The sequence below is a fragment of the Podarcis gaigeae genome (assembly GCF_964106915.1).
Source record: "Podarcis gaigeae genome assembly, chromosome: 12".
NCBI lineage: Eukaryota > Metazoa > Chordata > Lepidosauria > Squamata > Lacertidae > Podarcis > Podarcis gaigeae.
In genome coordinates this window covers 37,176,004-37,189,280 of record NC_139688.1, presented here as the reverse complement: position 1 = coordinate 37,189,280, position 13,277 = coordinate 37,176,004, and the positions used below count along the sequence as shown (strand labels likewise).

The 13,277-nt window shown below is 46.2% G+C and overlaps 1 protein-coding gene across 1 annotated transcript; it reads left to right on the top strand.

Annotated features, from left to right (window-relative positions):
• The first annotated feature begins 474 nt into the window (after positions 1-474).
• HOXA11 (homeobox A11) lies at positions 475-5,230 on the top strand. Its single transcript, XM_083706050.1, has 2 exons — positions 475-1,447; positions 3,136-5,230. Exons 1-2 carry the CDS (start codon positions 646-648, stop codon positions 3,366-3,368), a joined length of 1,035 nt encoding a protein of 344 aa, XP_083562176.1. The 5' UTR covers positions 475-645; the 3' UTR covers positions 3,369-5,230.
• The last annotated feature ends 8,047 nt before the right edge of the window (positions 5,231-13,277 follow it).

Below are 13,277 nucleotides of genomic sequence, written 5' to 3'. Positions count from 1 at the left end.
CGCTTGCGGAGCAGCGCTTCCCAGAAGCCAAGATCTGGGCAGAATTAGGAGATTACACGGCATCTCATGAAAGTGACTCAACGTGCTTTTAAAGGGGTGGGGGTGGAAGGGAAGAGATGGTGCGGGGGAGAGGGAGAGAGATCCGTGGGCACTTCAGCGGGCTAATAGGCTCAAGATAGTTTGATTGCGCGCGCGGGTGGGAAGAGAAGGGCTGCAGGGCGAGAGAGAGAGCGAGGAAGGAAGGAAGAAAAGAAGAAAGAGAAAGGAAAGAAGGAGAGCCGGACAGAGGCCAGCAGTCTTTTCTGTCCTCCTTACTGTCCACGAGGCCCGCGTGAGTTGCACTTTAGATCTCGTGCTTTTTAGCTAGAAGACCAAAAGTGACGATCTGTTGCTTCCCTTGAGATGGCTACAAAAGAGGAGGGGGCGGGAAAAGCGGGGGGGGGACAGGAGGGAGGGAGGGAGGGAGAGAAGCAGAGAGGGCCCATACTCGCAGCTTGTCAATTTCAACATTTGGTCACGTGACCAGCGCCTCCCTGCTAAGGATGGGGATAGATTTCCACGTCAGCTTTACGTCTCCAAATTTCTTACTTCACGGATCTGCTTCAAAGAGGCAGCTGCATTAGAGAATCATGTTAAGCTCGGCTAATGCGGAGAGCCCGAGGTAGCCTAATGATGGATTTTGATGAGCGTGTCCCTTGCTCGTCTAATATGTATTTGCCAAGTTGCACGTACTACGTGTCGGGTCCTGATTTCTCCAGCCTCCCTTCTTTCCTGCCCCAGACCCCGTCTTCTCGCCCCATGACATACTCCTACTCCTCCAACCTACCCCAGGTCCAACCCGTGCGGGAAGTCACCTTCCGCGAGTATGCCATTGATCCGGCTAGTAAATGGCACCACAGGAACAACCTCCCGCATTGCTACTCGGCCGAGGAGATCATGCACAGAGACTGCCTGCCCGCCGCCGCCAACACGGCCGCCGCCGCTGCCGCCGCCGCCAGCATGAGCGAGATGTTCGGGAAAAACACCGCCGCCGTCTATCACGGCCACCACCCGGCTACGACAGCCACCGCCGCCGCCGCCAGCGTCTCGTCCAATTTCTATAGCACCGTGGGCAGGAACGGGGTGCTCCCGCAGGCTTTCGACCAGTTCTTCGAGACGGCTTATGGCACGGCCGACAGCCACTCGGACTATGCAGGCGAGAAGAACGGGGAGAAGATGCCCCCGGGAGGGGGAGCCGCTCCCGGGCCGGCCGCCGCCGCTGCCGTCGGCGCAACGTCAAGTTCGGACGGGAGCTGCGCCAGGGACGCGGCATCAGCGGCGGCGGCGGCGGCTGCAGCGAGCGCCGCGGCCTCGGCTGCGGAGGAGAAGGAGCGGCGGCGGCGGACGGAGAGCAGCAGCAGTCCGGCTTCGTCTTCCGGCAACAATGAGGAGAAATCCAGCAGCTCCAGTACGTATAAAGGCAGCGCCCTGGCGCTTTTATGAAGCGGACTTGGAAATCTTAGCGCACCGCCGCTGTTAAATTTTTATATGCTGTTTTATAAGCATATAAGGTTTATGGAAGGGCCTGTAGATTTCCCCCAACAAAACTTTGTTATAAAAGGAGAGATCACGTGGCGGGGACTGAAATTGGCCGTGAAATACCCACCGGCCAATGGATGCCTTTTTAAAACAAAAAAAGGGAAAAAAGAAAAAGCCCCCCCCCTTAAATCATAAAAAAAGAATAAAGAGAGAGAGAGAGAGGATGTTGGGGAGAGAAAGGCTCTGTGGTCAAACTCTTGAAAATATAATAACGCACGTTTTGCGCCTGTAAATGTACCCAAAAGGGGATTTCTGAGTCCTTTGATATCCATGTAATCCTGTGATTATTTTTCTCTCTCTTTTTTTGGATTTTTTTTATAAAAGCCATGTGTTTCCCCAGAAGCCTAGTTAGAAACTTGGATTCAAAGCCATCCCAGTTTTTTAACGATTGCCCGGGAATAGCGTTTAGCAGAAAAACTAGCTGCCTGCACTGTAGCAATATAGTTAAAGCAACAGATTAACCTAAAGCTGGCCTTTTTTTGTCTAAAGGAAGCCATTTTCCTAAGACACTGTGGCAAGTATGTGTTGCCTTCTGCCCAACAGTTTGCTACTTACAATTGCTATTCAACCTGTCACTGCCTGGTTTTATTTTTTTAATGTAGATTTTTCTTGCTCATCACCCCCTCACCTTCAAAAGCCTAGGAAAATAGCCTTATAATGAGCTGTAACAGCAAACGGGGACGTGTTGTGTGTATGTGTGTTTGCAAGGAAATATAGGACCAATATTTAATGTAAAAAGCCTTTAAACTTTAAAGGAGGGGGGCCATGAACATTAACCCCAGTGTGGCTATGAAGGAGCGAAAGGACTTGAGAGAATATAGCAGAGGGGTTAATTTTAAAACACACACACCCCAGATGCGAGTGATAAGATGTAATGAACTAGTGGTTGTCCTAGGCGCTGGGGTACTGTTTTGTTATTTTTAAACAATAGGAAGCTGCACACAAAAGCAAAACCAAGTTTAAGATTAGGGGGAAAAAACCTCGGTCAATGTACAGGAGCCCATTTGGCTTCTCAGATCCTGGTGTCATAATGTCCCTCAGGGGTGAAACAAGCGGTGGAGCTCTCTATGTCCTCTCTTAAAACTGAGTTGCAAAACTGGGTTGCAAGAACAGTGTCACAGCTGGGTTAGGTTACAGAGAGTCTGCCATGAGCCTCCTTAACCTTCCCGCGCCAAGCATTGTATTATTCCGGGACTGCTTGTGCGATGTCCATCTAGATCTTGTGCACTGCAGATTCTGCTGACTAGGGAGTCAGTAGTTTGGACACTGTGGGCTTTAATTTCATAGCATAGCGCCTCAGGTGTACTGCTTGAAGTGATGCTTCGAAGTGAAGATGTTGGGATTTTGGAATGTTACATGCAAATATGTTCCTCAAATAAAGGTCAGGCTAATGCAGAAAGGAACGGAGCGTCAACTTTATGTAGCTAATAAACCAGGCCTTTTCTCAATGGTTCAACCCAAGAATGTCCCTTTATTAAATATGAATTGCAGTCATCCCCCAGCCCTATCTGATCCCAGACTTAATGGCTTCTGCCTTTTATTTTTGTCATTCCACAGGTGGACAACGCACCCGTAAAAAGAGATGCCCCTACACCAAATATCAGATTAGAGAATTAGAGAGGGAATTCTTCTTCAGTGTCTATATAAACAAAGAGAAACGCCTCCAGCTCTCCCGAATGCTCAACTTGACCGACCGTCAAGTAAAAATATGGTTTCAAAACAGAAGAATGAAAGAGAAAAAAATTAACAGGGACCGATTACAATATTACTCAGCTAATCCACTACTTTAAAAAACTGGTAGCGTTTTTCAAGATGAGATTAAATTCAGATCTCGCCCATGACAAGGTCAAGCCACAGGGTTACCTATGAGAAGGAGGTGTGCAAAGTGACGGAGGACGTTGGGAAAAAAACACCACACTAATATTTTTTTTCTTCCCCATAAAAATGTAAACCAACTGGGGTTTCCCGCTACTTTTCCCACCCCCCTAAAAAAAGTTCTTCTTAAAGCTCTTGACATATCAATTGGAAACGGTTTACACCCTGGACCCGCATTTCCAAACACGCCACCCCCATATTTTGCTCCGAGGGCAATTTTATACCTCTTACCTATAGACACTGCAACTCATCCCAACGCGAGTTCACACGTGAAAAAGCGGGGAGTGAGTTATTGGATTCGTGTCGGTCTAAAACTATGATACTTTGGTTTTACTGTGGAACATTGCTTGAAAGGCTACCCAGGGCTGCGCCTGATGGACTACTGCAAAAGAAAACCTCCAGGAGACCCCGCAACCTCTAAATGCACAGCCGCCGTCCCATCACCTTCCCCTCCTCGACCCTTAAAATGATAAACCTTCTTCCGCAAGAGCGGTTACCCTAGTGTTGACCAAGTTCAAAAAATTTAAGCAGTTGCAAGGCCAATCATAAATGTTTGTAGAGGTGTAGTAGTGTTGAGTCTAAGCGTGCTGTTGATAGGGAGTTATGGCGTGGAAGGTTTGACAGTCCTCCTTTTGAAAACATTTCAGGTATTAATTCGCCATATATGGTAAGGAAACAATCACTGAAGAGTCAAATACATAGCCACGTGCATTAGCTCTCGTTTATAAAACCCCCAACAAAAAAATGAACAACAACTGTCGAAAAGTGGCCATCCCTTTGGAGACAAATCATTATGTTCTTATTTAAATGCTTAAAAAAATTAAAAACCAAACAAATAAAAAAAGTGCACGGTGGGGTGGAAAGAGAGGGAGAAAGAAAGACTAATCTAATAGCTCCAAAGGGGGAAACCGTAAAAGGAAGCTTCTGGCTTCTGTCTCACAAACTTTCTTCAGGAAATACCTGTGGAGAAGGACAGTTTGGCAAATACCACACAACACTTAATTGGACCCTGGATGTGTGCAATGCACTGAATCAGATCATTAAAATAACTAGCGTTTTCTTTCCCTTAGAAGCCCAAGCAGAAGGCAAACAATGTAAATATGGTGGATTGGTTTTCAGATCTTTTTGTTCACTATTAAGTGTCGAAAGCCCTACTTAATCGCTCAGGCGGCAGAATCAAAGAACGGAGAGTTCCCTGGAGTTATTTTAAATATATATAAAAGAAGTATATTTCCCTGCAGGAACCAAAGCGAGAGTGAGAAATAGAGAGAGAGAGAGAACAACGAATTTTAAAAGAAAGAACTATTTAAAAGTCTATATCAGTTTACAAAGGATATTGTGTTTTATTGTAAAAGTCGCTTGCTGTCGAGAATATCTGAATGTATATTTCATACGAGAATGGTGTTTTACAAGACTTGTACATTTTTAAATGATCCGTTTTGGTTGGTATATGTTTTTTTAACGGTCCTTTTCCTTGGAAAATGTCGAGTTTGTCCTTTTTTTAAAAAAAAAAATATCTGTGCAAGAAAGACAAGGCGACTAGAATGTTGTAAAAACCACCAGCTTCGAAAAGGGACACGATTTCTTTTACACGGTTCACAAAACGCAATACCTTTATATTCCAACACTGTTTGAAGATATGTATCGTCATATATGTAAATACGGTTTCTTTTACTATGCGAAGGTCTTTCGTGGCATGTATACAGTGGTACGGCGCACAACGAAAATAAACATGTGGGAAATTTATAATAATAATAATAATTTTTTTTAATCCTTGTGTTGTATTCATGGATATTCCTTGATCTGGGCTCTGAGAGTTTGAATCATGGCTCCTGAATGGGATGCTATCATGGAAATTCCATTCACCTATTGCTTCTGGTCCTTCAGGAGAAGGCAAGGCAACATGTCTGGTATTTATGAATGCGTAGGCAGACTGCAGCGAGCTTGAGGCCAGGTTTCACCGGTTTGTAGAAGTGGGAGGGGGTGGAGGATCACTCCTTCAAGTAACTGCAGATTACAGGCTTTATACATTTGCTCACAGGTGTAAAACCTATTAGAAAAGCTGGTGGTTTTTTCTGGGCTGGTCCGCTCTTGTTTATCTCGGGCGCCATATTTCTGAACACACTCCTTTAAGTGCTAAGAAATGTTTGTGGCAGGATCTGATCCCCAAAACTGCAATGATAGCGAGGCAGAATGAAGCATATTGGTTGAAACGTGTTGGTTCCTCTGTGGTGACTCCTAGGGAAAGAGAATGGGGAGGCATTCCTCGTGCGAGTGAGGCCCAGATGGGCTGTGTGTGGTTTTCGTTCTTAATCTCTGGAGCGGGGGTGGAAATTAAAAATTAAAAAACAACCCACCGAAGACCTTTTTGAGGATGTGGCATGAGGTTGATTTTCCTCTCTTACACTTAATCAGGAGAGAAAGTACATACTGTTTTCTCCTATTGTTTATTGGCTTTGAACTTCTGTATTGCTTTGGACATCACCCATAACCTTGAGGTGAAGGGCTAACTGGCTCTGGGCTTTTGCTGACAACCCCCACCTAAGCCAGACAGCGTCTGGTCAAAGGAAATGTACAAAGATGAAGCGCAGGGGGAGAGAGGAGAGAGAGAATGGAGCTCACTTGCTTGTTTGTTTATTTGGCTAGCATGCTACAAAGGAATGCAACTCTTAAAAGGGAGAGATAGAAAGATAGATGGAGAGAAGAGAAAGAGAGGGAGAAGGCAGGGAGAGGAATAGGCGGGTGGCAATAAATGTTCAGGCAGCAACTTCCTTTGCTAGTTAAAAATTAACTGGTTATTCATCTCTAGGTTGACTCATGGAGTTTCTCCAGTTTTGTGGAGAGGCTGCTGGTGATTTCCTGGCCCAGTTAAAAAAAGGTGGGGGGACATCCCATATGTGTTGCCGGGACAATGCAGCTATAAAAGTGCCCTCGACTCCCCCCCCCTTTCTATTTGCATACTGGGAAAGCTGGGCTATAAACGAGGCGGAGGTTTGTTTCAGCCATCTCTGAGCTGCGGAGGGTAGATCCGCGGAGGGCAATTGTCTGCGCTAGCATCCGTTCGTTTAACGCGGGGCATTTGGAAACCGGCTGGCAGGTCAGCTCTGCGGAGCAACGCTGTTGCCACAAGATGGCGTTCTTCAGATCAATGTCAAAGCCGCAGTGGGAGAAGAGGGGGAGAGGAAGGGGGGGTTGAAATCTTGGCCTTTGTTCCCCTTGCGTTCTAGGAGCTGCACATTATATTATTTCACTTTCCACGCTCAGATTTGCAAAGGTAAGGTGAAGCCGATTGCTCACTCCTTCACGGAGAAGCACAAGGGTTGAGCCAGGAGCTGCTCTCTCACACACACTCTCGAGGCTGACTACTCCGGGCTTCCAGAGGGTGAGTATTTCCTTTGAGGCTAAGTTTGGTTGATTAAAGAGGAAGCAGCTCTTATCAAGGTGCAGCTGGGGTGACCTCTAGGTCTACTTGCTCTCGATTAAATCCTTTCACGTTTATTTTTATTTCTTTTTGGAAGTGGAACTCCAGGGGTGTGGTGTCTTTTCGGAAAGCCAGTCATTAAAAGGTTGGCTGTGGAAAGTCTTGTTTGAAGGCTTGCTAAGTTTAGAGAGCAACTCCTCGAAAGGAGTGGAGAAAAGGTTTTCAGGTTGAAGGTCTGCCAAGCAGTTCACGCGGTGGTGAAACAAGCGTAGGTAGGCCAAGACGGCGGCTTTCTTATAAAAGCTACATCCCTGGGAATACAGGATTATGGATGTCCACGTTTGTCTGGAGGACGCTAGGTGTCTTCTATCAACTAGATCTATAGCGGCGTAGACTGAAAATGGCAGCTATTGGACTTGAGCTGTGGTTTGCTCATTCCAGTTTGGCCGAGTTCGCCCGCCTATGGTTGGTTTACAGCGATATTTATTAAATGCCTTTTTCTTCCGAGGCAGCGTCACTCTCCTCCACTCTAAGCAGAAGGAGCTGGAAATCGATAGAGCTGGATGTAGAGTAAAAGCTCCTTTCGCTTAACACCCCCACCTCGGAGCGATCTCATGTAAAGCCAATTCCTGGGTGGAGGTTGAATTTAAAATATCTCTGTTGATCCTGTCTCTATTGATCTGCAGTGTACTTGCTGTAGAGATATTCTGAGAGCGGAGCCATAATCTGGAAGGCCTAACCCTTGTATACAATAACAGGAAATTTACTTAACTGGACACTTGGAGCTACGGTCATCAGCATACTTGCTGCAGCGAATTTGCAGGGATCTCGTGTTATGATTATTCTGAGCGGGCCAATTACTTAAATAGGATTGAGGGATACCTAGATTTCTCTAGATTGCTGCCTATTATACAACATCCACAGGGGATATTCTTGAGCTTCCTTTCGCGTAAAGCGCCTGGGATCAGATGCTAACCGTGAGAGTTACCAGTGTAGCACCCAGGATAGATTAGGAGGAGCAGTCCTGATTTCTTAAGCAGTCGACGAGCTGACCTTGGGATAAATTTCAGATTACAGAAGCTCGCGACGCGATCCCCCCCCCCCGCACTTTACCCCACTCAGACAGGCCCAACTTTATTCTAGCAGTCTGCCTGTGGTATTAACTTCTTCGGCTTGCATATTTTGGTCCGAGTCATGTGTTATGTTAGAAAGTCTCTTCTCTTGACTACGCACCGCCCTACTGAACTATGATTTCTGAAGTCCAGTGTTAAAGCTTTACTCGGTTATTAAGTTGGGGTGGAGGAGGCGAGGCGGGAAGACGGAGGGAACTTTCCTTCAGTGTTTATGGAAACAAAGGCAACCGATTCATAGGAGGGAAACGTTCCGCCAAGCAACTTTCTTGCATTTATTTAATCAATTTCTTAGGTCTCATTAGCAAATCGTTTCACCAGTCAGCTCCTTCTTCTGTGGTAGGAGCATGGTGTCCTCTTTTCCGAGGGAACTTTCCTCCAGTGCTTATGGAAACAAAGGCAAGCGATTAACAGGAGGGAAACGTTCAGCCCAACAACTTTCTTGCTTTTATTTAATCAATTTCTTAGGTCTCATTAGCAGATCACGTCACCAGTTACCGCGTGCTTCTGTAGTAGTAGCATGGTGTCTACATAAAATGATAAAAAATTTAAGCATAACAAACTCAAATGAGAGGTTTTCCCCTTCATTTTAACAAGAAGAAGAAAGAAAAAGAAACCAGCAAAAATGAATAAATACGTGTATTCAGAAGCATACTTTTTTTTGTTTTGGTTGCTTCTCTTTCTTTCATTTCATCCAAAAATATAAACAATAAACAGGTTTCCACAATGGTTAGTCTCCAGATATCCTCTAGTGGTAAAATTAAGTTTGCTGTAGATCTGGGTCAGAAAGCAACTTTCCTTGTAGCTGATTCCTTATATTCACTCTTCCCCACCCGCTTCGATTTCTAATAAGCTGGGATAGTGTGCTTGGGGGAAGAGGGTGAAAATGACTCTGCGTTCATAATATGCTGCGATTGCTTTTTCGCACACAAGCACGCCTAAGGTCTTTAAAGAGGCGTCTTCCACTTCGACGTCTCCTTCGGATATCTAGTATTCCCCATCCCACCCCAAATCTGTGCAAAGAAATGCCTCTGAGAACGAACCATGGCCGAGCTTCAATATAATTTTATATTATAATTGTAACTTAGAAATGCAAATAGATATCCCTCCGCGAACAGCTGCTGCCTCCTAGTTTGAAATAGTGTGCCAAACTCACGTTGAAAAGAAAAGAAGAAGCATAGGTTCAGACATGCGCCTCGCTTTGACTTCAACATATTATTGCCTAGCCGAAATTATTCGAAGGGAGAAATCCAACTTTGCTGGAGTCAGATCAATGCACTCTCTCCAAATTTTGTTGCTACTCGCACAACATAATGGGCTACTAGAACCAGACGGGAGTCTACGACGGAAAATGCTAGATACGTGTCTGCTAGCCTGGAGCTAGGCTTGCTAACCCTGAAGTGAGTCGCATTAAATTCAATAGGGCTTCAAGTCTCAGGTTAAGTGTGCGCAGGATTGTAGTATTTAATAACTTTCTTATGCTCCGGATCCTCTAGCTTAGGCTTTGGAATGGCCTTATTTTGAATGTGAGCCCCACTGAGACCTGAAAAGACTTGTGCTCCGCTCCCATTCCTTAGGAGACGTTGATTTGGGAGAGATGCCCTTGACTTCAACTGAATTTACGTCCAAGTAAATACGCATTCATATACGTCTGTGGTCCCAGCCACTCTCGCGCGGAAGGATGTCCTATTGAAACCAGCAGGACTTCCTTCCCGACCGACGCGTTTAACACTGGGGTGCCAGGCTGCGATCCTGCGCTCGGTTGCCCGCACATAAATCCCATCCCTATCAGAGAGAAGAAGGAAGGTAGTCACCAGCAAACCAGTGAACAGGATTTCAGCCAGACCAGAATCCCAGCTGCCAGGAAAAAAAATGGGCTTAAGGTGCAAACGAAGTCCAAATTTTAAAGGAAATAAATCTCCCAAACCCGATCGTCGCTCACTCTTTACCCTTCAGGCCCTCTCCCCCCTTCCCCCCTCCTTTTAACCTGAAAGAATTTCGAAGCGAAGATAAAAAATTACTTCGGTAGTCGTTTGACACCTTTTCTTGGCGCAGAGATGCAGTTCTTAAAACGCCTGATGGAAAGCCGCCTGTTTGGAAATTTTTCCAGAGGGAAAACTGCCTTGGCACACAGTCACATTCTTGACAACTGACACTTTTAATATTAAATAAGTGCGCACTGATTGTATTAATTTGGGTGGAGATTTACAAAATGCAATCTGCGGCTATATATTTAAAGGCAGGCAGCCTTCCGACTCCCATGATAGCTTTTACACTTTTTCCTTCCTCTCCGCGCACCCCCCTCCCGCCACCGCCAGCCCCTTTCCCGCAAAACCTCAATTTACCCATGTCAGAAATATAAAGCCCGTTTTAATTAGCATACAAAATAGCATCCCTTTCTTAACAATGTTGTACCTTTTTAGTTCCTCCTGGAAATAAGTAGTGGATAAATCATTCTCTTCAGCGAGTGGGATTTTAAAGGAAGAGAGACAGAAAGTGGTAGGGGAGGAAATCCCTCCTTCGATCTAACTTGGCTTAAGTTATTGTGTCTTCCTTAGCCCTTCCAGTCTTTTTAAATTTTCAGTTCAAGATCATAAAACAGCCCAACGACTGTACTAATGCAGCCATTATATTTCTCTTGGACCAATGTTGTTGTTGTTAAAAAAATTAATAGGATATCTGTGTCTCCGCAGTGTGCAAGAGCTCGTCTCCCCACCCCTCACCTCAAACTACCAGCCCTTTGGGTGGCTTCTGAGAGCCTTCGGTCCATTCCATAACTCAACTAAGGAGACTCTAGGCTTTGCCGACCCACATGTTCCAGCGCAACCTGGTTGTAGAGCTGGCTGGTTGTTTGCTGGTGCTTAACCCGCCAACCCTCCACCCACCCACTTCCCAATCTCCCAGACGAGTTTGTTGGCAGGAGCAGAATGAAAAAGCAGTCATTTCTCTTCTCTCCCCCCCCCCCCCGCGCGCCCTGCATAATAGTCTCAAGAAATGCTATAAAGTCCTGGTTAATGTCCGAGACACATTGTTAAGTGTTTAAAATGTTACCGCTACACACAATGCACGCCAAAGTAGTTTAGTTTGCTCTAGAATTGACCATTATCTTTTATAGTTAAAAATCAAGTGCACATTATTAGTTTTACTTCACTGGCTTTGACGATGCTTTTGGCCTTGTTAGCGATTAAAGAAAAAAGGCGCCGAGAGCCGAGTTCACGAGCTCCTCTCGCGCGGTCCAAAAGCTTCCCCGAGTCAAATGCTAGCCTTCTCTTTACCATTGACCTCCCCGGGCTTCGGATCCGGCCCTGGGTGCCTTGACCATCAAAGCCCAGACGCTTTGGGTCCCACAAACGCAACCATAAAAGGGGGCCCTGGATACGAGGGGCCGCTTCCTTATTGCCTTATACTTTGAGTGAAAAGGAACCAACAGTACCCTTGATTGCAGAGGGTGTGTGTGTGTGTGTGTGTCCAGCTGCAAGCGGTTCTAACCTGAAAGAGAAGAGGTTTCAAACCATTTTCCTAGCCCCGCTCCTCTGGTTTCGACCGCCGGTTTCCCCTTCGAGTCTTCTCTTGAATCTTAAGAGCAGAAACCGAGTCTTGCTGGGATGGATCCGACCAAAGGTCCAATTGACCTCCAAAGTGGCCCACGGGATGCCCCTGGACCTCTCTGAAACGGGAAATGGTCAGTCGCCCGTGCACTTATGAGGTGCGAATTCCCGTATCTCCAGGTTTTTCGCCTTCGCTAGACTCACGAATCGGCTCGACCTTCACTGTAGCACTTATTTAAAGAGAGGAATGGCGGAAGGGAATTCTTTCCATTGGGATCTATAGATTCGCAATCTTTTTATTTAAACTGGGGGGGGGGCTTATTTTTAAACAGACTTGTAGTATCTTTCCTTTATTCGCCAACGGACCCTTCCCCAGGTAGACGGCTGTTGTTGTTGTTGTTGCATAAGTAGCAATATTTTTCAAGGCATGCGCTTCATTTCTTTTGGATCTGGCAGATGAGGGGTGAAGGCGGGGATCAACACACCGCACAGAGGGACGAGATTCCCCCTCCTCGAAGTTTTGATCTACCTGATTTTAGCCCCACCAAGTCCTGGGAAAGGCGAAGGTGGGCCGTGCGCGCGGGTCCCATTTCATTGCGCGGAGATCTGCTGTTACAACTCTAAGCCCATTGATAATACGTTTCCAATGTGCTAGCCCATAAAAGTGCTCCTTATATGGCATTAATTTTGCTAGAAGTCATATTGCCCTCCTAGGAATCTGATAAGAACTTGTTCCTCACACATTAACACGGTGTAAGTTAAGTCGAGTTGGGGAAACACGGACAATATTACTCCAGGGTGTGGGGAAGGCGGCTCTTCTTATAGGCTGCTGACCCCCTGCCTCTGGTTGTTCTGCCTCCATGCTTAACTTGTGTTGCAAGCCAGCAGAAGTGAAAAACCCAGGGTGCAATTCTTGGCTGGTGGGAGAGGAGATGAGAGGTGAGGGTGATAGGTATGGCAGTGGTGGAAGTGGCTTAAGAAGGACGTCTTGCCTTTCCATAAAGATTTTACGGGCCCGGCAAACTTGCAACTATCTCTGCCAGGCTTCCCATCCGACAAGCCAGAAACCTCAGGAGGCCCCCTTCGCGTTAACTTGCCTAGGAGAAAACTCGAGTTCTGTGTCCTGCTGCCTTCTGAATGGTTTAGAAGCTAAGCGGAGGGGAATCCCAAAAGGAAGGGAGGGAATTTCCCCAGTTTTGTAGGCAAAACCAGGGCATTATTAGGCATGCGAGGCTTGGCAGATAGATCCTACCCTACCCACCCCTCCGTGCTGTGGAAAGGGGGAAATGTGCGGAGTGGCATATGAGCATATGAGCTTTTTTCAGGACTCGCCCTGCATTGTATGAAAGCCAAGGGTAAGCCGTGCCAGAGAGAGAGGGTATATCTGAAACCACCCTTTCTGCTGCACTCACTACACCGAAGGCTTGGTCAGGAAAAGAAGGCAGCGCCTTTGCCTCCCGATTCCCTTGGCATTCTTAGCGCTTTTGAGGGCTTTATGGACGAGGGAGTGGGTGCCAAAACGGAACCGAGCAGAAGATTTACAGCACAATATTGAATTGTTCAAAAGAATATTCCTACTCGCTTGGGAGCAGAGACAGGCGATCATTTAAATCCTACCAGCTGGGGCGGTTTGGAAGAAGAGATACTTAACGCAGGGATTTGTAACCTCAAAAAAAAAAAAAAGTTAAACAAATATTTGTTTTCTTTTCTTAAAAAATAATAATT